Source organism: Solea senegalensis, linkage group LG19 (assembly GCF_019176455.1).
Source record: "Solea senegalensis isolate Sse05_10M linkage group LG19, IFAPA_SoseM_1, whole genome shotgun sequence".
Lineage (NCBI taxonomy): Eukaryota > Metazoa > Chordata > Actinopteri > Pleuronectiformes > Soleidae > Solea > Solea senegalensis.
The window spans coordinates 16,685,985-16,710,761 of NC_058038.1; the positions used below are offsets into that span (position 1 = coordinate 16,685,985).

At 39.9% G+C, this 24,777-nt stretch overlaps 2 protein-coding genes across 3 annotated transcripts in view; one reads left to right on the forward strand and one right to left on the reverse strand.

Moving 5' to 3' along the window:
• Positions 1-168: 168 nt before the first annotated feature.
• LOC122785200 (ankyrin repeat and fibronectin type-III domain-containing protein 1-like) lies at positions 169-14,907 on the reverse strand. Of its 2 annotated transcripts, XM_044050911.1 has the most exons (19): positions 14,724-14,907; positions 12,577-12,793; positions 12,107-12,383; positions 11,741-11,959; positions 10,064-10,177; positions 9,664-9,761; positions 9,214-9,304; positions 8,043-8,150; positions 7,534-7,633; positions 6,589-6,718; positions 6,248-6,367; positions 5,893-5,999; positions 5,125-5,239; positions 4,683-4,849; positions 4,175-4,352; positions 3,895-4,057; positions 3,082-3,248; positions 2,633-2,837; positions 169-2,115 (listed from the first exon to the last, which is right to left on the reverse strand). In XM_044050911.1, exons 2-19 carry the CDS (start codon positions 12,736-12,738, stop codon positions 1,358-1,360), a joined length of 3,279 nt encoding a protein of 1,092 aa, XP_043906846.1. In that variant the 5' UTR covers positions 12,739-12,793; positions 14,724-14,907; the 3' UTR covers positions 169-1,357. The 2 variants fall into 2 exon arrangements, with proteins under 2 accessions (XP_043906846.1, XP_043906845.1); XM_044050910.1 differs by lacking the exon at positions 14,724-14,907 and having other exon boundaries at positions 12,577-14,302.
• A 3,348-nt stretch (positions 14,908-18,255) lies between these two features.
• The window catches only part of LOC122785199 (meiosis inhibitor protein 1), a 45,449-nt gene continuing 38,927 nt past the window's right edge, over positions 18,256-24,777 (forward strand). Inside the window, exons 1-5 of the mRNA XM_044050909.1 lie at positions 18,256-18,405; positions 18,616-18,739; positions 20,305-20,355; positions 21,403-21,476; positions 22,181-22,286. Of these exons, the coding sequence (XP_043906844.1) occupies positions 18,256-18,405; positions 18,616-18,739; positions 20,305-20,355; positions 21,403-21,476; positions 22,181-22,286 (505 nt within the window). The remainder of the gene's footprint in view (positions 18,406-18,615; positions 18,740-20,304; positions 20,356-21,402; positions 21,477-22,180; positions 22,287-24,777) is intronic.

Below are 24,777 nucleotides of genomic sequence, written 5' to 3' on the forward strand. Positions count from 1 at the left end.
TAGATAAGCTAACTAACTGTCAGAGAAAAGCAAAGTAGTTGGTGCTCGGGTCTATGTAGGCTACATAATAACAGGAAAATGACATTTGGAAATGCTGCAAATTTAGCAGCATGAGTTGTACATACAGTTGTCATATGATTTAAAAACATATATGAAAACACCAGTAAATACTGTATGTGCTAGGTCTTTTAATTGTTTACGTACATTTTGACAGTGGACTTTACAAAGTACAACAAATAGGAAAAATGGAAAAACATAAAAAAGAAAAGATGTGAAATGTTGACACTGTACGTTCCTCCATTTCATGACCACATGATACTTCAGCTTATCAGAAGTACACATCTCTGACTGGTTTCTTCAACAACATCCTACTACTCTTTACATTATGCTTAATGTAGTCTCCATAGTTTTTGTGGAAAATCCCTTTATTAAGACATCCCACTCTAGAAATGAAAGGCAGAGGACATTGTGCAGCAAAATGCACAGCATGAGGCCAAATTTAATCTAAAGCAAGAAATAACTTTTGATTTTGATTGGTTTTCATGCTCCAACAAAGTGAGACCCAGAAGAAGAGTTCAGAAATGTTTAGAATACCATGCAGTCAAAGGTATTTAAATAAACATTTGCAGTGAGTGAGTGAAAACACTTGCTTTTTACTTGACTTAATGCATTGGTTTGGTTGCAGGATATAAAAAGCCGCAATGTTGCTTGGTACTATAGTGAGTGATGGGTTTTCATGTCACAATGAGCTGGTGCTATAGTTTGGTTTGTACACACGAGAAGCTCTGCTGCACTACACATTACAAAATATACTTTTGTCTTTCTTTTAAAGGTCCAGTGTGTTATGTTTAAGAGTTATTGACAGAAATTGACCATAACAGCCTCTAGTTGTATAAGTAATAACTGCTTCAATAAAAAAATATTTTTACAATAAGTCTTCTATATGTACTTTGGGCTAGAACCTTGCTTTATGGATGCTGCTATCTTGTACTGCTATGTTTCTACAGCAGCCCAAACGGCCACCATGCTGTAGTTAACTGACTTCTCTGTTTATTGCGGTCAATGGTCTCAACAGTAGGTGTCAACAATTCCTACACACTGAACCTTAAACTTTCCACATCTATTTGTAGATCGGCAGCAATTATACATTAGATAAAATTCTATCTATTTGTCAATTAAACTTTCGCCTGCCACAGTGGACATTACTTGATATTAACTCAGTGGACAAAAGTCAGTAATCGAGGATCAGGTCCTTTCCAAACCGAAAGCTTGATATTTTTTTTTTTTTTCTATTAGCCAGTAATGTCAAGTTATATGTTGACACAAAGTTCAAAGTCAGCTGTTATTTCAGACAACATCAGGATGAGCTGTTGGACGGTGTTTCCCACGCCACCTGGTTTCTCAGAGGAAAACATGTTCCGTTGCTGGGAATCTGCTGGATCTCTGTAGCACCTGATGGAAAATCCCAGCACCAAACAGGCACATCATCACAAGCAGCACTCAACATGTCATGACAAGCTGACATGTCTTGTCCTTGTAACGCCATACTCCCACTGTGTGCCTCACTCGTATCACGGTTGCTATAGTGCAGGTCAGGTTGTGAGAGACACCCAGCATCACTAATCAAGCCTGAATTACCTAAATCGATCAAGGTGTTGTTTTCATCAATCCCTAGTCCAAAGCTCTCCAGCATGTCCATTACTGACGGTATGGGAGGACCACTGGGTGTCTCCTCCTCGATTAGACTCAGTGTGGGCAAGATGTCCACCAACTCTGCCATCTCCATTGGGCGGATTACCTCAGTGATGCTGGAGGGAAAGTCCTGTTCACCATTGAAGGACTCCTGAGTGTCCAAAACAGTAAACCCTGCATCCAGCTGTGCAACAGCAGCGGGCTCTAGTCCAGATTCAATTAAAGCACTCGCACATCCTAATTCAGATGGGCCAATGCTTGTCAAGTCTAATGTTGATTGGGCAGTGATGTCAACAGGGTACCCTCCCTTTGCGACGCCCTCCATCAACACCAGCGCTGTCTCTTCTGGGACAACCATGATTCCCGCTGGAGTGGAGACTTCAGCAGTGACTACATTAGGGGGAGTCGAACTGACTAAATTCTCTGAAAGAGACATGGGAAAATAGTCTTAATCTCCGATTTACAACGTCACACAACCTAAAACAATGTATTGTATCATTTCTTTTTAAAACCAAACTAAAACCAGGAAAACTCTTCCTGATGTAGATGTTTATTTTTGTAGTTGTAGTTTTTAGCGAGATACAAACTGATCAGCTGATTGCATTAGAGAAGTTATATCATGTTAGTTATAGAATGTAACAAATAAAAAAAATTATATAAAAATCTCTGCCTAACGTCATATTCTTTTTATTATTTTTTTTTATTCTATTTTTTTATAGATTTTGCATAGCCTGATTTCTAGCATCCTATGAATATACATATAGATGAAGAACAAGGACATTCTAAACTAAGTAATGCATGAGTAGCTTTGAACAAGATGTGTTTCAACAAAATAAAATGTGTTGAAAGTGGTAGCTGAGTGGATTATATGTAATTATTTATTAACTGTGGTGTTAATCGAGTTGATCTTCTATAATAAGTCACAACATCATCACTGTACCTGTAATTGCTCTCTGTGCATATGTCAGACTGGGCCAGGTCAGCCTGCTGGTCAAACTCTCCTCATCGTCCTCACCATCAGGACGTGGTGGTGGGTCTCCTCCCATCACCAGACCCAGAGGCACTGCCCCCACCCACTGCTTGGACCGCACACACTGTAGACAGTCCATGATCCAGCGGGCATCACGCCACACCACATCCAGACGCTAAAAACACAGGAAAATACATTATAGGGCAGTGGTAATCAATTAAAATCCAGAGAGGTGCAAATAGAGAAACTTTCCTCAAGCAAATGTCCAGGACTTCATAATGTCAAACAAGTGTAGCTGGTTAAGTTGTTAAGTCCTTTAGTCAAAGAGACAATGAAAAGTGAAGTCTTGCAGTCAGCTGCACCTTGCATTTGTGACTTGAGTCAACAAGCTTGTGCAGTTACTGCTTTCATGATCTTACATGGGCAACGTCTGTGATGCGGTTCAGCCTGTCTCGGGCCTCCTGCACCTCCTTGGTGTCCAACGCCTCCCGCAGAGCCTGCTGGGCCAAATGAGTGTCCAGCTCCAGTCTCACCCAGGCCTGGCAGTACTGAGACAGGAAGCCCCTTTCATACGTCCAGAAGTGAACTGGGGAGTAGAGAGGAAAGTCAAATTGCTACATAAACACAGAGAGAAAAACAAAACAAAACTCATGAGCCATTTTCACACATGAAGTCCAGATAATGTCAGGATCCAGGCATGAAGGTGCTGTCTGGAGATTAGACGAGGGAGCTCTTAACAACGCAACTTAGCGAAGCGTTTTCAAGAGGAGTTAAGAGTTTAAATAAGAGTCAAAAAAAGTACATTTGGACCTAATAAAATTAAGAAAAAAAAAAGTGAGAAAATACCAGAAAAACTTTTGATAGACCTTCCATCGTTATGTGCAATTACCACTATTGGTTATTTCCTAAAATGGCAAATGGGAGGCAAAACATTTATAGCAATTGAGTACACAGTGCATAAATATGAGATCAATATATAAGGAAATTCACAGTATAACTTGAAATATAGATTATAGATACTTTCTTTTTTCGCTATGTATTTTAGCTTCAAAACCCTAACCCACATGCTGTTGTAAGAAAGACATGGTTACATTGCCATGTATTTTGCATTAACCTTAAGGTCCACGGTAATCCCAGTGTCATGAACTCATCATAGTAGGAATCAAAATCTGTTTTATACTTGCTACTACTGTGCACTACATTATCTACCTTGACTATGGGACGACACCTACCTAACTCAAAGATCTGCAGAGGCATGGTGAGACCGGGCTCCTTGGTGCCCAACAGAGGCCAGTAACTCGAGCTGAAGTCCTCGCTGGGAGGCAGCAGCAGCACCATGGACAGATTGTCTCCAAACTGCAGCAGCTCGCGAGTGTACACACCATACTGGTAGGCCTGTCGGGGAGAGCGAAGAACTAAATTTCAGTATGCCCGCATTAGCTACACACAGAGAAACACTCTCCATCATAAACATTACATGTTTCAGATGCAGGACTTTGACATGATTTTTACCCTGTAGAGGGGGATGTTGAGCTTTGTCAGGAGATGTGTGACTGCTGCTCTCAGAGACCGGACGAAATCCACCAGGCCACTGCTCTCCATCAAGCTTTCGTCGTCACCGGTCAACAGGTTCTGAACACTGCCACTGATGGTCGTGTAAACATGACTCTGAAGCCACGTCCACTCCTCTCTGTCACACAGCAATGCAGTAAAACGCATGTTAATATATAATTATTGAAAGAATTAGGTTCCACTTATGACTCATTCATCACTAATTCTACACTACTTATGTTTGTGGGGTTTTCTAAACCATATCTTTTATTAGCTGAGTCTTTGTTAACAGTGCTCAACAGCAAAATAGAGGCTGATAATGTGGCAATAATTCACAAGACCAAAATTAAAATAATGTGAACCATCCCTTTAAAACTGACTTGATGTTTCCACAAGTTTAACTTAACAAGAACAAAACAACATAGCTTGCGGGGAGGCTGGCACAATACACCACACGTAACTGTGTTACCTGGTCACGTGGGCGTTGTGTCGAACACGCGTGTGGCAGAGAAGATTAGGCAGCCTCTGTGGCACCAGGACCCTGATCTGTTCTACTGAGCTGCACAGTTTAAGGATGCCCACATACAGACCTGCCTGTGCCCACTGCATGCTGTGCCTATGGAAGTACAGCTTCTCCTGGAAAACAGAGAGAAGCAGGTGCGGGGTTGAAGGTTTTATAAGAGACATGATTCAGGTGTAATGCTTGGACACATTTTATTTCCTGCATCTCATTTTTATTTGGGTGAAGTCATTCCAAACCCTTGCACAACACATGGCTTAACAATCAAATAGTGAAGATAAATACTCTTAGTCAATATACTGTGCTGTGATATGTGCAGCACAAATACACAGTGTCAGATATTTTCTTTCTCTCTTTTACACACACACACAGAGATAAAAGCCAGCGTCACCTTGAGTTGCTCAAAGAGCATGTCCATGGCGGTGGGCTCAGGCAGGAGAGGAGCTCTGTTGCGGTTCTTTTCCAGGCGGGCCAGGGTCATCCAGTGGAGCGGAGGGTCTGGAGGGCTTGACATGGAGCAGACAAGTGAGGGTACGAATGAACAAAAGAAAGAATATTCTTAGATATAGGCCTGCTGCTGGCCAAAATGGTCATTGCATTTACATGGTAGGAGGTGGATAAGCCAAAAAGAGGAAAATGGATTTCTGAGTTATCTCCAGCTTTGCCCTACTAAGAGCAAACAATCAGTTTTTCTTGACATCTGTGACCCTTTCATATGTTTTCTAGAAGAAAATCGATCAATTACATGTGGTGGAGGCACCTGGAGGCGACTTATAATGTGGCCCTCGCTAGTTCATCTGGACAAGATGTTTGGTTTTATAATGATTTGTGATTAACCCAACCTTACAACCAACAGACAGACCGACTGCATATCCTGAAAACATCATTCAGCAGGAATGCTAAGCAAGCCTAACCTAATATCTGACTGAATTATTACCCTCTTTGGGCGAATTATGATTTAGGTGGTTGTAGCAGATTGATAAAAAAATGTAGCTGTATCTATTTATTAAAGAATACTGTCAGCTGGGATTGGTGTGAGTGAGGGAGTGAGCTGGATCCTTTTATCAGAACGTGAGGTTAAATCCTCCACTAATCGCTGTGCTGTATGTGGAGGAAATAAAAGCTTGATTAACACAATTACAAAAAAGCTCTTTCTCACTTGGGGGGATTTGGAAACTCCTTCAATGTCACCAGTAGCACGTTGCCCTGCCGGTCTTTCAGCGGTTCGTAGTACACCCTGCCCAGGTCCACTGTTCCCAGGGAAGACTGATGGTAACGGTGATGGTGGAGATATAAAACAGAAACATGAGGATGAATAAATATCAGGATGTTATGCATTAATGTGGTGAAACTCAAGTATGCAGCCTGCGTTGCATTAATCCATAACATTTGAAATAAACAGATGCAGATGTAAGAAGAGTGGGAGGAAGAAGATGTATAAAGAGGTAATTAAAGTAGCAATTAACCTATTTTAATGCTTCATATTATGCAGAATAAGCTGCTTAGCCTCCTACCTGCAGCTGGGAAACTGCTCTTAAAATGTTGTGCCTGTTCTGAAGGAGGGAGGATGGTGATGAATGTGCAGTGGAGAGGGCCTGTTGGAGCCATGGCACTTGTTGCCATGCACACGACAACTACAACAAGGGTAATGACAAATAAATCTTAGCAGTTGGTGAAACTCTGCCAACAGATGCAGTTTGGATCCATTTTAACAAAGCATTCAAAAAGCACAAGATTGATTGTGAAAACAATTTGGTCACTATTGACTTCAAATTGATTTGCAGTGCATTAATCAGCATTTCATTTGCATCAGTGTAACTTGGATTAATGTACATCGTGTCGACTGACAGGTCACCTTGGCAAACCAAAGGAAGTCGTGGGTGATGGAGGTGGAACAGCACTGGATCTCAACCATGGGGATTTGATCTTCAGCTGTCACCAGAAAGTTTTCCTTGTAGTAGAACACGGTTGCCAAGTACACGCCCCTGATGAGATCCAAGTAAGAGCTTGAAAATTCATTTTCACAGACCAAAATAACAGCAGACAGCCGGACAGCAGAGGCTTTTGAAACATTTTAACATTCTAAACATTGCACTGTCATTGTGAATAATTGGGATGTTCCAATCATTTTCTTCAGCCACCAACCCCGATCCAAATTTTTTAGAGTGCCCTGTAGTCCTCATGGAGACCAGAACATGACCCTAATGAGGCACAGCCTGATTTTCTGAGAGATGGGGTTAGGTTTAGGGCTAATGTTTGAATTGTGGTTAGGTTAAGGTTGGGGTTAGGTAATTAACTGGTTATGATTAAGGTTAGGGACAACGCTAACCCTTGGCTGTCCAAATAAATGGAAGTAAATGCAGGGTCCTGAGAAGAGTAGCTGAGCAGACCTGGGATGAAACAATGCGTTGTATTACACAGGTAATAACAGATAAATGTCACTATGATCCTGTCCCAAGTAAAGCCCTGCTACAGTCTACAGCTGAGATACAAGAACCCAGTATCACTATAATAAAGTAACTCACAGCTGGTGCTTGTGGGAAGACCTACAACTCCCATAAATGGCTCAGGGTGACAGCTGATCTCCAATTACATAAAACAAAATACCCAGATCAACTCAGATCCAATACTTAAGACTGGGACAACCTCTTGGCAATACTTGATCTGATTAATGAGCAAATGGAGATCGAATGCTTTGGCTTGTTTGTGGTTGTCTTCACTGCTGTAATTACATCACGTTTAATGTCACTCCTCATATCCTCAAGGTACTCTGTGACAGGTAAGACAGATGGAGTGCTACCTCTGTAGGAGGCGAACAAACTTGGTGGCAGACTGGAACAGTTGTTTGATGCCACGAGACACAGACAGACGCTTGCTGGGACTCTGGGGCTTAGAGCTCTCTGTGGAGGAGGAGGAGGAGAAGAAGAAGAGAGGAGGATCCGAATCACTTCATCTGACAAAGTACTGTATACTCACTGTGCACACAAAATATTTGACTTGCATCCTGACTTGACTAATGTTTCTTTAGCATTTTTTTACTACAGTGTAATACAGTGACAAGGTCAAAATATGTGTTCTTGGGAAAATTATAATATTTTCTGTCATATTTGCACGGAATCTGCAGAGCATCTTATAGATTTCACTACATTTCCTTGTAATATCAGGCTTTTTTGTGTTTATTTCATAATTTAGTTACAGAAATGTTGCGATATCATGGAAAAACTAAATGCTATGGTCTTATGCCTCTGTCCTGTTATTCTTGCTGGAAAGAAATGTATATAAATTGTGTTGTTGTCTCCCCTACGTTACCTATGCAGTATCCTCTGTAGTGTGGTTCCTTGGGATCTTCTAGCAGTTTTGTCACTAGGTCCTCATGGTTTCTGAACTGTGACTTCACACCAATGCACTCTCTCCAACCTGTGCAGGGAGCAAGAGAGAAACAAAGGATTGTGTTTATTTTCACGCTATTAGGGAAATCATCATGCCATTATTAGGAGGCAAGAGCAACTGTGTGAAAGGCTGTCTGTGTGCCGTGACTCTAAAAGCTTCAATGCAGATTCATTCTGAGCCGCCAAAACTCTTACATATCTCACCTTTAAGTTAAACTGACCATCATGTTAGATTTTTGTTACCTAATTGATGCTACAGCATACAGAACATCACACAGATCACATGCTGTGCTTCTATTGTGCAATATAATAATATGGTTTTCAACTGTGTTATCGCATTATCATAAGGTTTTAGGCTATTTATTTATTCATATGGTCTATTTTAGCAATGTTATTACTTAGTTTAATTAACTTCTGATTTGTTCACATTAATTTGATCTCCTTCTCTTTCCTGCATTTTTTGCTTCATGTGTTAAAGCTACGGTATGCAACCTTTAGTGGTTTGTTGTCGTTTTATGTTATTATTCTGCCTCTGTCTGGTTTGTGTGAACAGAAACAATTATTTATATTATATTCTGCGTCCTTCATCTGAAGCTTTCTGTGGGCACTTGTTTGTGTTTTCAGTCCGACTCCAACCTGCTTGCAGCTGTCACGCTTAATTAGCACAATGTGGCTGATGCCTCTGTCTGTCCAGACGAATCACTTTGTGTGCACAGACAAACATTGACAATGGTTAAAAGTAACTGATATTTGTTTATATTTAAAAGTTACGCACTACAACTTTGAGTGGAAAGTAGCAGCAAGTTATGCAGTGAGAAAACAGGCATCGGTTGTGGCATGCAAAAACAATTAGGTACCAAATTCAACTCAAAACAGCACGGGGACAAGGCTGCTGACTCACGGCGACATCTTTAATTATTCATGTTTTCATAATTCATTAATCTAGTGGCCATGAGTGGATACCGATGCGTTCATGTCAAGCTAGATGCCAGCCAAATCATTTAATTACACTGGGACAAAGTGAAAAAGAATGGAGCCCATTCGCAGTAGAAAGGCCACATTCATCCAGGTTTGCAGTTCAGTATACTCACTGGAGGGGGCAGCGCTGACTGGAGTAGAGCACTGAGGTGGGCCCCATCCTTTCACATTGTAGGCACTCGCTCTTACAAAGTAATGCACTCCCTGCATTTAGAGAAGCACCAGACTGCCAAATTATTACCATGCATTAACCTCATGAATCCTGTGTTGTACAAAGAAATCATGCACACACTGCTCTCATAATTCATTCATCTGGTAAGGTAAGGTGAAGTGAGTAGGACAACTGTTCTGTCTGTTATGGGAAGTTCAGCACTGCACATGATGATTGAAGAGAAATAAAAACAGTCTGTGTGTGAGTTAAGAGTTGGTTAGGGTTAGGCATTAACTGGTTATGGTTAATGTTAATGCTTTGGTTAGATTGTCCAAATGAATGGAAGTTGGAAGGATAGCTACACAAACCTGTGTGTGTGAGTGTGTCTGTGTGTGTTTTCTGCATGACTTACTGCGGTGAGTCCCTTGATACTATAGGAAGGATTCTTTGTTTCCGTAACTTGGGCTGAGTCAAGGATGCTTTTGAAGCTGGCTGAGGTGCTCCATTCCACTGTGAACACAAAACAATGGCACTGGCAGATTATTCACCCTTTTCTCAAACACCACATGGATTTTTAAACAAAGAAAAATACTGAACCCTGGGATAACCCTTGGCTGACTGCAGCAAACTAGACGCACAAATACACGCCAGGTTAATATAAGGGCGAGACATTCATTATAACGGACAAAATAAATATTCAATTATTTCCTTTAATTGTCCATGAGGCCTCTGTCCATGTTAATTCATACCTCCCAGATGCCATTCATCTATTTATTCTTCCACCCACCCATTATAAACAATTTACCACCTACCTCTGTGGCGTGTGATGAGCCCTATAGTGTCACCTTCTGGCTCTTTGATTGACACGAACAAAGAGGTCGTACTGGTCACCACTATGGACACAAGAGTGGGAGGGCCGGGGAGTTCTGGGGGAAGCATTTAAAAGACAAAATCAGCACTAGGTCTAAACGAAAATGTGATCCTATTCAAATATCAGTTATCTCTGTTGTTATGAGGTTGTAAAATTATAACCCTCACACAGAGATGACACCTAACAAGTTTATGTGTTTGTTGCGAGCGTAATACATATCGTGCAGCACAACAACTCTTAGCAATAACTGTGATCATAAAACTGGAAGTGATTAATGGAGAAATGAAATGTGAGCTATGCCGAGATGTTCACACAGGGCAATTACTGTAAGTGCAAAGGTGATATTATTACATCATTTTAAAAAAACATGAGCGCTGTGGATGTTGTCGTTGTAGAGTCATGAGAGAGAAAACTAGGTTGGTGTGGGGAAAAAGGGGCAATAAGAGGGTGAAAACAGCTGAGATTCCTGATTTGACCAGTATCATGACAGACTTCAGCCATTAATCACACTGGTGTTCACTCATATTTGCCGATCATGATCATCTATCATCTATTTCTTCTCATACTCTGTTGAGCAATACCTGAAAATAGTGATTGAGACTACACCTCAGGAACAAAGTGAAATAATGTTGTAAATCAAGTTAGAAGTAGACAAATTTCTCCATAGACTTCTATTCAAACGGAGCCCTTTTTGCAACCGGCGAAGTAGCCCCCTGATGGCTAACAGTGAATTCTGTGATAATAGGGCTTCTCTTTCTAACCAGACTACATTCATTTTTACATACAGTCTATGTTTTGTACCACAACTGTCTTGAAGGAATTAAATTTGTGGTTTTCTACTCATATTTACCAACACCATGGTTTTTTTATTTGATCCAGGCAGCCATCGGCAGCTGGTGGACGACGCACAGGGCATGGGGGACTTTAGTAAGGACTAAGAAAGCCAGTATGTTGAATTGTGAATGAGGTAAAAGGGGATGGAGGGAGACTGTCAAGAGGACACCTAAGACAGGACAGGAGTAACAAAAGTCCAAATGGGAAATCTTTAAAATTTACTAAAGAAGTTGGACTGAATACCTGATTACTCTAAACTTTATCAGCAGAGATAAATGATTCTGCTGAAAGGGGAGGTGAGGGGAAAACTAGTTCACTGAGACTGAATTTGAAGGACAGAAAGATTTCCATTAAAATCTACCACAAATTTTATACACATTTTCTACGATTTGGTACAAGAAAATGCACATTCATGAATCTTAAAAAGAGCACACATAGCTAAAGGTACATAGTCGTGTTTCCTTGCTGCTACAATTTATTATTGTATTTGCTTCTTGCACCAAGTCAAGAAATGTTGTGGTCCTCCTCATCAGTCCGATGCAGATGTGGGAGGGAAGTTTCAGTAATGATATCAGATCACAGTTTCTTTCATTTGCTGGAAATGTTTCCATTTCACTCACTTGCATTTACCTTTTATAGATTTGCCAACTTTTCCACCTCCCTCAAGAGTAAAATGCTGTATTTCCCATTGAAAATGCTCATAACACAGGCTAATGGAATCCCAACTACTCTGTCCTAACCCAAGGGTCAAGAAATGCAAAAAGGCTGAATAAAGACCACTGACCTGTCTTTTGGAAGTTCTCTCTCATCCTGCAGTACAGTTGCATCCTAAGACTCCAGAGGCGAATATGTCTCTCAATGTCAGACTGAGCCTGAGGCCCGACCCCAGTCTTCTTCACTAACTCCTTCTTCTTCACGAGCTCCGTCTTCTTCTCCTCCACCCGTTTGTTTGCCAATGCCACCAGAGCCTGCAGCTTGATTTCCCAGTCAGCCGGTTGGCACACTGAGAGGACATTTAATGGAGAAAGACAAAGAAAGTAAGAGGACATATAGATGTTGAATATGATTTGTGGTTATCTGAGGTATTGCGGCAACATTTTACAATGTAAAGTGTGGTTGTTTGTGATATTTTTAGAAAAACAAGACTCACAAACAGGGTTGTGCCTGGCTCCTGCCTTTGTCAACACATGGAGCAGAGGAGAGTTATGAGTGAGGGCCGCTACATCCAGGGGAACCAGACCCTGATCGCTCACCCTGTTTAATCCTTTCTCTCGCTCTTTCTCCCAGTCCTTTTCTTTCCTTTCTCCTCTTTCCCACATGCTTCCTGCTCCTCCACCTCCTCCTCCATAGCTGGTGTGGTCTCTGGACAGCAGACTTTGCACAGCCAAAGTGTCCTCATTTTCCACTGCTTCCCACAGGGTGCTGTACTAAAGGGGCCCATGTAAAAGTGGAGTAGGTGAGAGATAAAGATTGAAAAAGAGGGTTCATTACAACGACAGACAGGAAAGGGATAATGCATTCATATTGACACAAAGTCTGCATGTAGTGTCAAAGAAAGATCAAATCATTTCAGCCATCATGAAAAACCAGACTTTTAATTTCAGACAGTGTGACACTTACAGCATCCGCAAACTTGCTGTAGTGCTTGAGCGTATCCATTTCCCTGGCAACAGATGTCTCTCCTCCCCTCAGTCTGACGGACAGGTTTCTGTATAAGCGCTTGGGTGAGACAGGACCTAGAGAGCGCCGGCGCTGCTGTTGGCTCCTCATGGATACAGACATGATAGAAAGGGGAAGGCAGGAGGAGGAGAGGAGAGCACAGGAAGACAGATAACAGCTGAAGAGGAGAAGAAGAAGAGGCAGTAGTGATGAATTGGTTAGTTCATGGAAGAAAGAATGGGAGAGGGACAACAGGATAAGGATAAAATTGAGATTTGAAAAAATTATTTGAAACCTGGAGCCGAAAATAGTGAGGAAGTAAAGAAACACAATCATGAGTCAGGCTCACACAAATTATACTACAGTTAAGTAAGCCAAATGGAAGGGTGAGAGTACAGGCTGAGCTGAGTGCTATTGTGTGGGCTGATAAATGGAGAGAAGGTACAATGCCTGTGCACCATTATTGTCTCTTTTGTTCTTCCATTACCTGCTATAATGTGTCACAGGTTATATTTTTTGAATGAAAGAATGAAGAATCCAAGCCCACAAAGCAACTGACCCATGAATCTAATGAATGAAAGAAAGACTGTTTCTCATGTAAAAGAAAACTTTTAACTTCTTTCTTTGTAGCACAAAGAAATTTCCTCATATCATGAAAGAAAAACTACATAATCACAACTGCAGTGGTGATGGTTCTTAATCACTATCATTGCATTGTCATCAGTGCAATCTGTCACTTTTCTGCCTGAAAATTGCAGTTTCTCTATTCAGTCTGGCATTGTTTTCCGCCTCAACTAAGTCAGCAACTCCTCTCTTCCATTTGTCTCTGTCTCTCTTCTCCCTCCATCTTTCTCAGCCCAGAGCATTTATATCTGACGTGCATCTTTGTAGAAAAAAAGAAAAAGAAAAAGGGATACTCAAACTCTATCATCACTGTCATCTCTCTCTCTCACTCTCTCTCTCTTGCTCACTGTCTCATGGCCACTTTCTCATCAAAAGGAAAGCTTCAAATTTCTGGGTTTTTTTTATATTTCATGCTCCTATGAAGTCAAGTCTTGGTGTGCAGCTGAGAGGAGCGCTGTTCTTGTGTGAAACAGAATACTCCCCAGGTTGGGGCTAACTGAGGACAAAATGTGAGGGTTCTGGCCACAGTGACGCCACATTTCACAGTGACTCATTACCACTGTATATGACACCTCACTGTGTGACTCAGTGGCTCGCAGAATAAGTGCACTGTCTACATGTGGAGATGCAGGTATATAGGGGTAATAGCAAACCCTTGTTATTGGTAGAGTTTTCTCCTGTTTGTTGATTGTCTTTTACGTCAGTTGTGGAAAGTGCTGATGAGACAGTCGAGCGAGCAGATTAGCTTCAGTGTTTGTCTTTTTTGAGGCTCCACAAGGATAACACAAGGTACAATACCTTGGGGGGTGAAGAGAAACGTGTTAGCGTGTGCCAGCATCACACTTGAGGGAATAACAGGGTGGTGTTGGGCCATCAAAAAAACTGTGCTGACCCATGAAAATACATGCACTATATGCCACGCTCTCTCACTTTGCCTCACGTAATAATGCAGAATATTGAAAATCATACTAAAAATCATAGTATTATAGTCATAGATTATATGAAGGCACACAATTGCAACACTCAAAATGAATATCAACAAAAAAATGCTTATGTATATTAGCTGTAGGCAACATTTACTTTACTTTACTTTCTTTGAAACAATTTTAACTGTTATGATCGTATGCAACACAGAAAAGTGTTAAAATATGTTTGTCACAATAGCAGAGGCCCCGTCATTGTATTTACAGAATAATAATTTGATGATGGAATTTGTTAATAAATTAACTTCTTATAATGAGAAAATTACACTCAATTTACTGTTGCTGTACTCTTGTAACTTTAATGGATCAATTTGGAAAGTTTTCAGGATCGACTAGTAGAGAACTACAGACCCCCAGGTGTTCACAGACTCCCTTTTAAGAAGTATTTAAATACAACATGACAGTGGCGAACTATATTAGCAATTCATTTTAAATATAAGGTGAACAAAACAGCTATACGGCCTGAAGTTAGAATACAGTTAAAAGTGTTTTACTTCTTACCGTCTTCAGACCCTTTCACTTTGATCGACGTTTCCTCCGACGTTACACTGGAACTTCCACATGTTTTATCTTGTCATAATTGATCCGATGTAATCCATGGTCCGTTACTCCGGGACTTTCACCTCTGAGGGTGAAACACACCTGAACGCAGCACCGCGGCTGCTGGTGATGCCTCTCCTGCGGACGCGCACGCACGTCCATGCACGCGCTCGCGCGCGTGGTGGTTCCGCCCTCTTCCTACTTCACCTCATGTCTCCGGGGCAAAGTATTTTAGTTTGCCCGGATGTGGTTTGGTAAATAGTGGCACTGTGGTGGTCGTCAGTGTTGGAGAATCCAACATTTTCGGTCTCTAGGACTTTGGTAACAGTTGAAGACACTTTTTTAAATATTACTTAAGTAAAAGTCTTTAACTAAATATGTATTTAAGTGGGCATATTAATATAAATATGTATAATACTATACTTACAATGGTAAAAATACTATAATAAGTTTAGTATTTGATATAAAAAAGTGAGGAGTAAGGATTGAGCCATGGTAGCTCAGTGGTAGGGTGAGTTTCAACTGGAAGGTTGTGGGTTCAGTTCCTTGCTCTGCTAGTCTATGTGTCCTTGAGCAAGACACCTAACCCTGTGTTGCGGCATGTGAATGGTTGAATGGCAAACTTGTAGTGTATAGCAGCTCATCAAGAGTGTTATATAAATACAGACCATTAAATTAAATAATTAAGTAAAGTACAGATATGTGAATTTTGTACATAAGTAACAAAGTATTTGTAAAAAAAAAAAAATCCAGAACACATCTAAAATAATGTGTGATGTTTCAATTATTTATCTGAATCTTTGATTTGAATGTTTGAAAGGAAGAAAAAGGGGTAGAACTAGAAAACGAAAAGAAGAAAAGAAATGTATTTTTTTATTTATGTTTTTATGTTTTATGTTTTGTTGCGCCACTGTCAATTTATTTAATCATATTTATAAAAAAAAAACCTTGTTTTAGTAAGGTCATGAAAATATTTATTAAATGCAGCTTGATGTAAATAAAAGTTTTCCAAAGTGGGGTCCAAGCACCAACCCATCCCTTTAGGGTTTGCGTTATTAAATATGACATTTTCCTTTTTTGGGCAAGACAACAGGTGAGGAACAATGAGACTTTTGGATGTTTTCACATAAAGTAAAACTGAGCTGGGAAAAATGTTTGGCACTTAGTACAAATGACAGGCTGCAAGAGTGGAGTTACTGCACAGCTTAAGTCTGCCAACCCTGAGGTTACTGCTGTGCTCTGTATGCTACATCAGCAGGAGTGTTCGTCTACAGGCATGGAACCAGATCTTCGCTCTCCTTTGAACACAGCTGCGACTGCAGTTTATTTTGTGAAGTTGAGATCACTGCTGTCACGTTTGCAGAGACGGATGCTGCACATGACGCATTGCTGAATCACTTGGCTGTCTTGTAGTTGAGTTTTGCAGTGGCTGTTCGAGCTATGCAGAGCGACGTGGGAGTTAAGGAGACGAAAAACCTAACATTGCAGAGTCTTTATGGCATCCAGAAGTAAAAAGGGCAGTACGCATATGCTTGGTTCCATGAGGGGCATCCTTGTAATGTTGTCCCCAGTAAGGTGTCCCTGGCCCCACAAAGTCCAAAACTCAGACATTACATATAGGGTTGCCATATTCCTCATTTTCAACTTTTGTTGCCACCACACAGTCTTCATTGTCATCTTCACTGGAAACAATGGCTCAATAATGTGAGCACACTTATGTTGTGACAATGTGTTGGCTGAGGTGTCTGGAAACATTTTACATCTATACCTCAATGACTGGTGTGTGGTTGGTGAACAATCACTTTAATCAATGTATTATTCATTGACAGTAACATTTTAAGTATGTGCATGTGTGGGCTCTTGCGGAGAGGCACAGGAAGTTGATTAAGATATGGCAAGTCATATGACAGCAAAGCAAAGGGCCCACCAATGTTGTGAAATGTGTTTGCATGTGAGGTTATCTCTACTAACACACAGACTGTGGCCTGTGTGGAATAATCTATATGAAATAGTTGTCAAATACAGCTGTCTAGCTCGTGTCCAAGCACAAATGGAGACTTTAGAAACAAGTCACTTCCACCTTCATTCTTGTCAGAGGTCTGATAGTCTTCTCTGTCAAGTAAGGCTTTGACCACTTCCTGCACACACAGTCCTAACACAGTACACTTTTTCTCTGAAATTGTTGTGGGCGCACAGCAGATCTTTCAAAGGTAGCACATATTGCACACTGAGAAACTATGAGAGCTTACTGTCAACACTCATACACACAACGCTAGGCACAAAGTAACACACACACTGACATTGAGGCAGAGCTGAGGTGGCTATATTTTAGGCTATGCACTATTTTAATGTGCAATGAACTGTGTTTAAGGAGAGCTGCAGTGGGATTAAACATTGACATGTTGATAGTGGCTGATAATCGCCCCCACACATATCATCAGATATAGTTTCTCAGTTGCCAAGAGGCTTTTGTTGTCATGGTGATAACCAAATTGTGGCTTATATACTGCATGATAATGCACAACTCATGCAACATACACTTGCAGTCAATTATTCAGCAATGACAGTCATTATAGCATAATCTGATGCTGCTGACACAGTAGTTAGATGGTCATTGTTTTTGCTGAAATATTAGATTTCAGTTTAGCCTTAAACATTACTTACTTACATTACTGAACTCTACTGTGAAAGAACAAACTGCGCTGTTCAGGCAACTCAGGTAAAAAAAATAAAAATAAAACATTGCATGCAACTGGATCATAAAAGTCTGCACATTTGAGCTATTTTCTATTTAATTATTTCAAATAATATAGCTCTCTGAATAAAGACACTCAATATTCCCCACCTTTGTTGCTTATGAGTAGAAAATATAGCAGGTTCCTTCCACTTTCCTATTATTACACATTGCTTTATCCCACAAGATATACTTACCTTTTGAGGGAAAACCCATGCACACATGGGGCGAAAATAAAATAAATAAACATATATATATATATATATATGTTTATTTATTTTATTTTAGATTTTTTTTTTTACGTTGTGTTAAAAAGAATGTGTTTTCTTTGCCATTACACTTCTTTTTGCACTACTGTAGTCTGCTAAGCTGGTGTGGTTCAATAAAGTTTTGATTAAAAATGGGGCGGGGCGTATATTAACGCGCCATGTTTTCTTGTTTTAACACTAAAAAATGTGTTAAGTTCGCTACAGAATTGGAATACATGTGGGGTTTTTTGTCATAGGGTCCTTAAAATATCATTGCATTTATGGATACGTTTTAAAATAAAGCGACGGCATAATTTAGTTTGTTTTTGAGAAGCAGGACAGGTAAGTTGCATATTAGCTAGCTAGTTAGCTATAGCTAACTACCTAATGGCTTAATAGCTTCATAATGCCATTAGCTGGCATTTATATTAACCTGTCAGACTTGCAGTTTGCCTGCCATTACTATAAAGCTTATTATGCTTTGTTTTGATAGGTGAATTTTTCAGAAATGATGACAGCAGATATTTTAGTTTGTGACAAGATCCACTTTAGACATGACCCAAAATGGAGTGGTTACCTGATGCCTTCAGAGGGTGGAGGTGGAGGACTGCTGATCTGTGTTGCCTGTGTCATTGAAATGCTTGAAAGCAAAGACATTTCGGTAAGGAATATACTCCATAAGAAACCTGCTTTATATGAAGTTTTCCTCCTACAAAAGTAAATTGATTTAGTCAACTATACTGTAGGTGTCTGTTATCCCAGCATGTCCTTTTCTAAGATTTACCACTAAATATTTATGGAAAATAGATACATACACAGGCTTTATTTACCCTCTCACATCTCTCCCCCTCCCTCTGTCTCTATCATGCAGTCAGTGAGGAAGACTTTTGCCTTGTCTGCCATCAGTGGGGTGCTGAAGAGTTCTTCGGGCGGTTTGAGAGAGCTGCTACGACAGGACTACCAAGTGTCTGTGCGTTTTACAGCTTCATTACTGGGTGAGAAATTGTGTACAACACGATATTAGAGTCAGTGATGGACTAGCAAAGATGATTAGACATCATTTCTCGACTGTTTGGAGGGGCACTAATAATTACTAAACAAGAAGCATCTATTGATTCAGCAGTGCATAGATCCTACATTTGATATTGACCAGCACACACTGGCACCATTTTCTCTTGATATTTCACTGATTTGAGTTTATTTGTATGGTCTTCCTTCTCTTTTGAACTAATATTAAACTATATTAACACAGTTTTTGTAAGTCACAAACTCAGAATACAATGTGCACTCACAAGCATGACCAAGAAACAAGCACTGTACAATCAACATTCTGGGTTTATTCCAAAAAAGACAGAGGTCAAAACTGGCAGGCCAGAGAAAAGGGACAGGTTATATTGAAGCTGACTAATGAGGGAATGGGCTGCAGGTGAAGAGATGGGCGGAGATCAGTAGGTGAAGGGAATTAAATGATTGTCTGACATAGAGGAGGGAGAGGCAGGATATAAAATGTCAGGATAATTGGTTACCAAGAAACAGCAATTGAACATAATGAAGTGAAATTGGACAACTCAATGAGGATTTGTGATAGCGTTAGTGCTTCACTCACATCACTGCTTTTCTGCAAAATTAGATTAAACAAATACAACAAAACTGGTGATCTTATCACCTTATATAAACACTAAAGTATGAAAATATCCTACATAATGCTGCTTGAAGTAAAAAAAGAGTTACTTTGTGGGTACAAGAGCTGGGGGTGGTAATACGATACAATATTATCACAATATTTAAGTCATGATACAATATTACCACGCTATAGCAAAGTTTGCGAAATCATATATTATGATATAAGTGCTTGGCACTAAAAGGTAAATTGATTTTTTTTCATGCTAATCCACAAAAAGTTTAATGTTTATTTGTATTTTAAAAAATAAAAGTGATATCTCAAAAGTGATATGATATTGCCACAAAAAATATCACGAAGTTTCACTGTATTATTTGCATATGTTTACACTGCTATTTGCAGAGTAAGAGAAACGTTTCTTGATATAAAATCATTGCACAGAATGTTTTAGTATTGCATCATAAGATATGATTCGATTAAAACTAGACACTAAGTTCTAATCAAATTAATACAATGAGAGGATATGTGGTAAAATTAGTCTGTAAAAGCTCACTGCTCCTATGGCAAGACATTAAAACAGTCAATACAGTAATCATGGGGTGATATTCGCCACAGCATGCATGTTACTAAGAGCATAATTCAACATGAAATATGCCTTTATTCACGCCACTACGCCTTCCCTTTTGTACTTACATTTAAGGAACCTGCTGCATCTACGTTACCTAAAATGGTACTGTTATAATATAAAGCTATCCCCATGTAATGTTTCGGTGTTATGTAAAGCTGTTGTCCCTTAAACCCAGCTTGTCCCTTTTCATGTTTCAGTATTAATTTTCCATCTTCCAGCCCTTTTCTTATCATATCTCCTCAATGCCTTTGTATATTTCATCTGAAGTCTGCCTTTAAATCTAGCCTGTCATTACTGTTCTGTCGCTATAGGGATGCTTCACACCACAGAGGACCCAGTCATTGAGGAAAAGGTTCAGCAAGGTGAAAATGATGCCTTACAATGTGCACACACACATGCACAGAGACTATCTTCTTTGAGTCTAGGATAATGGTCACTCCTTGTAACTAAGGTGATCTTGCAAAGGCTTCACAACCAATTTCTAAATTTAACAGTTTTGACCTTCTTTGCCATGCTGATATTCTGTCACTTCTGCACAGTGCATAGATGGAGATTTCCCTGTAGTAATCGAGTACATGTTTTTTTTTGTCACACGATAACTAAACCACACCTTTTAAGATGCAGAGGTGTTTGGTATGTGCCAGGTAAGTGCTAAATGACAGAACGATTTCATGGTTTCTGTCCTAATATGTGTGAGGGACCACTTTACTGTAGTAGTCTGCTGAGTGTTCTTTTGCTGTTTGCACAGATACTGTGTGAAGAACACACTTTCAAGTAATTTGAACCCTATAAATAAGCAGAGAGGATTTCATTGATGATAGTCATTTTTGCACACACACCAATTAGTGATAGTAAATTTGTCCTCTGTATTTAACTCCTGCTTTTTTACACAACAGTAGTGAACACACACACAAGCCGCAGATAAGTGCTGCCCACTGCTCTTGTACCTGGGGAGCAATGGGGGATTGGGTGCCTGGGATTGAATCAGTGACCTTCCAGTTACAACCCCCAATTGTTTTGCTCTTGGCCATGGGCTGCCCTGATATCTATTTGTTTGTGAAAAAAAAAGGAAAACATTTCTAGCATTAGCAAAGTCATCATGTCGAGCAACCAACTTAATGAGATCTTTTATTTTAGTTTTAACATTAGAGGTTGTGCTACTTTAATAAACAACACAGACATGATAATGACATGAAAACAGTCCAAGAATCAGTGATGTGAAATCCTAATCTTTCAGATATTTTAACGAAATAACAAATAGAGAATTTGTTATTGGTTTTGAATTAATGAGCACCTAGAGATTTTTCTAGAAGTGCGAAACTGGTGTTAATCAATGCTTAGCTGTGTTGTTTATACGAGGTGTGTGTCTTTGTGCATGTATTCACTTTTGTGTGTTGTGTGTGTGTCAGTCCTGGTTCAGCTGCTGTTGGAGCTCCAGAGTGAGGTGTCATTTCACTTTGTTTTGGATGAGATAAACAAACAGGTGAGCCAAACACATTTATAGACATATGGCGAAACCTACACGCACAGGCACAGAACACACTCAACATCTTAAAAATTTAACAACCCTTGTGTAAGTAGCAGCATATCCTCGAAGGGTTGTTTAGTAAACAGAGTGCTTGTTCCCCTCTGCCTGCTGCTGTGTCACCTCTTGGGGAGTAATAGAAAAGCCTCATTCAGCAGCTGGTACTGCCAGTGGAAAAAAGTAAAGGTAGTCTCTATACTGATGATAACAGAAAGGCAAACCTCCGGGTAGAGGTGCAGACAAGTCTCATTTACACTCTTATATGACATGATTTACATGTCTGAAATGAAGTGGCAGTATTTGTTGTCAATGTACAGTAAAATGACAAAACTGAAAAACAATTTTGGGGTGTGCTGTGCTGCTGGGATGATTCTGTATACATATTCAAAGGTGTTCTAAGATTGATCGCTGTGTCTGAATTTAATACAGCATCTTTTCTGTTACTCTCTTGAGCTCTCTTTGGTATTACTTTCTCATATTTTGTGTGCATGTTTCCAACTGCTTCTGTGGAGCATTTCTGAAGTCGATCTTATGCCTTTTATAACACATTGAAGCTTTACAGTGTGCAAGTCTCTCAATGGGATTCTTTGATCTAGACAAATTCCTTGACACAGTTGTTTTTCTGTTACTAGTTTTAATTATGTTTTGCTTTCCTTGTCCAGCTAAGTGACCAGCTCAAAGTGAAAGGTTTCCTGCCATCATATAACCTCCTGGGGACCCTGGTGGAAACAGTCCCCAATTTGGCCCATTGCCTGGTGACTCAGTATGGTGAGATAAAGCATCAGACACCCAATCACAGATCAGTTGTACAGTTATACAAAGAAAATAAATGTGTTTTTCATGTGAATTAATTTTTCATGGTTATTACTTGCGACGCCAATAAGAATAACATAAATACATAAGTACATGATGCCATGAGACTGTTGGTGATATAAACAGTACAGCTTGTGTACCCACAAATGTTTTCAGAATTTCACATGACTGCCTTGGGAACTTTGTCAACAGTGGATATGCAAGTTGAGGTATCTAGAGGCAGAGTCTTGAACCGTGCACTGAGGTTAAGCCACAGTCAGTTATTCTGCCGAATTGTCTTTAGGCCAGCGGAGAAACCTTTATCAGCTGGAGGCTTACTGCTCTGCAGCCGACCCTAACCTATGACTTCTTTGTGCACATACACTTTCCTTTAAGGGAAACTAGATGGTCCAAAAAGAAGCTTTGAATCAGGTTGGTTTAAAAAAATAAAAATAATACAAAATAAACATGCCACTCCAGTGGAGAACGATATAAAATAATCCTTAATCAAGGCATCATGACTGAATTCTCTTTTTCTTTCATAGAAATAGTGTCTACTGTGTCCACTGTTAGAATGATCATGCCTTTATTGTACTGTTCCTATCACTTCAGTCACAAAACTGTATTATATGTGTCCTTTCCCCTGAACTGCATGAAAATAATTGCACTGTCCACTGGCTCATGGTGGAATAATAAAAAAGTTACAAATAGGCTCATCCAAAATTGCCTTGAAATTCCCCACATACAGCACATGGATATATTTGTATCTGTGTAATGTGTATTGTTCTGCAGTGTTTTGCGGCAGAATACAGATGCACTTTATCATGGCCTCTCACACAAATTTATGCAATTTACTCTCTGCTACAACCACCTGCATGATGTCTGTCTAGTCACTGAACCATTACGCTGCTCCAAGCATCTGTGTGTGTTATATAGTGTGTTTGTGTCACGCCTGAGTGCCTGTCCTTTCAGTCAGGAGTAATTGTGAATCTTATGCCAAATAAGCAGGCATCATACAGTAGCTTTGCTACATGTCTTTCTCCCATGTATGTTCAGAGTATTACATACTCCTCTGAGCAGGTGCAGGTTGTGGTGGGTTGTTGTGATGGTGATGCATAATGTGGGCTGCCACTATTGACTGTGTGTACCTGTCTGTGGTCTGTCACTCAGCACACCTCTGTGGGTCTGTTTGGACTAACGACAACAGCATGGCAATGACAACATGAGCTCAGAGAACCCAACACTGTTCAGTCTCTCCAGCTCCCTGTCTGCCTGCCAATCAAGCTTATTAACCCTTCTGATTTTCTCACCCTGTCTATCTGCCTCAATTTCACCCTCCCTCTCTTTTTTTTCTGCTTTGTTAGTTTATGTCTCCCTCTGGTCCTAACTGAGGAGTGCATAAGACAAAACAGAGAAGATGAAGCATCAATAGCTTAGTTTCCATTAAAGCAGAACTCAATAAATGAAGCAGAAATTGGTAATAAATACTGTAAATACTGTAAATACTGTAAATACTGGTAATAAGGCAAATATTTGGAGTCAGTTCACTGAGATAAGCAGTAGGTGGCCACACCACCAAGGATGAAGGTGCAACTTGATGATATAAGAACGAGTGCCAAGAAACAAGATGGAAAATGGTGTAATTAAAAAGCATTTAGTTGCTCCTTCCTGTATATTACTGTTGTAATATTTGCTTGCTGCATTAAGTGGAGGAATGTTGTGCTTTCCCCAAATGAAGATATAATAAAAGAGCACAACATTGTGCACCATTTATTTTATTTTCCCAGTGCGGTGAAATGCAGAAGCTTAAGAGACATTTCATTTCACATGATCTTTAAATGTCGTCCTCTGAGGTCTCTGTCGACATTCACTGATGGAAACCCACTTATTGATAAAAAGAAAGCGAAAATGCTGATAAAAACAAGAGAAAAAGAAAATATTAAGGACTTACTTCTCTGATATGATTAGTAAAGCATTTCAACAGACCAGGCTGCACTTTCAAATGTGTTTTTTTTGGTATGTACATACAAAAATACAGAGATAATGGTTCTTGGCTTTGGGGTTATTTACATAGGCCAGACAAATACATTTATTGTAAACAGTGAAGACTGGAGGCTGGAATTTTAAAAAAGCCAGAGAACAGACTTATGGGTTTTTATTTACAGGGTGAAGTACTGTGAAAATAAATGTAGATAAGTAGATGGACTTGAGAGCAAACAGCTTTAAAAGTGAGAGCAAAAGAATAAACAAGGCAAACAGAAATACAAATTATTGTGTTTTCTCCGTCAAAGAAAGAAAAATAGTTTTAGGTCCCCCGTCTTTGTAGGTGTGCATCATAAAATGTAATGAAGCGTTGTAAAAAAAGTCAGACTTTTATTTTCCATGTGAACATGGTCTTTCTCTTTTCATCCTGTCTCTTCCTCCCCTCTCTTCCTGATACTCGCCTTTCTTCATGTCTGGCCCTTAT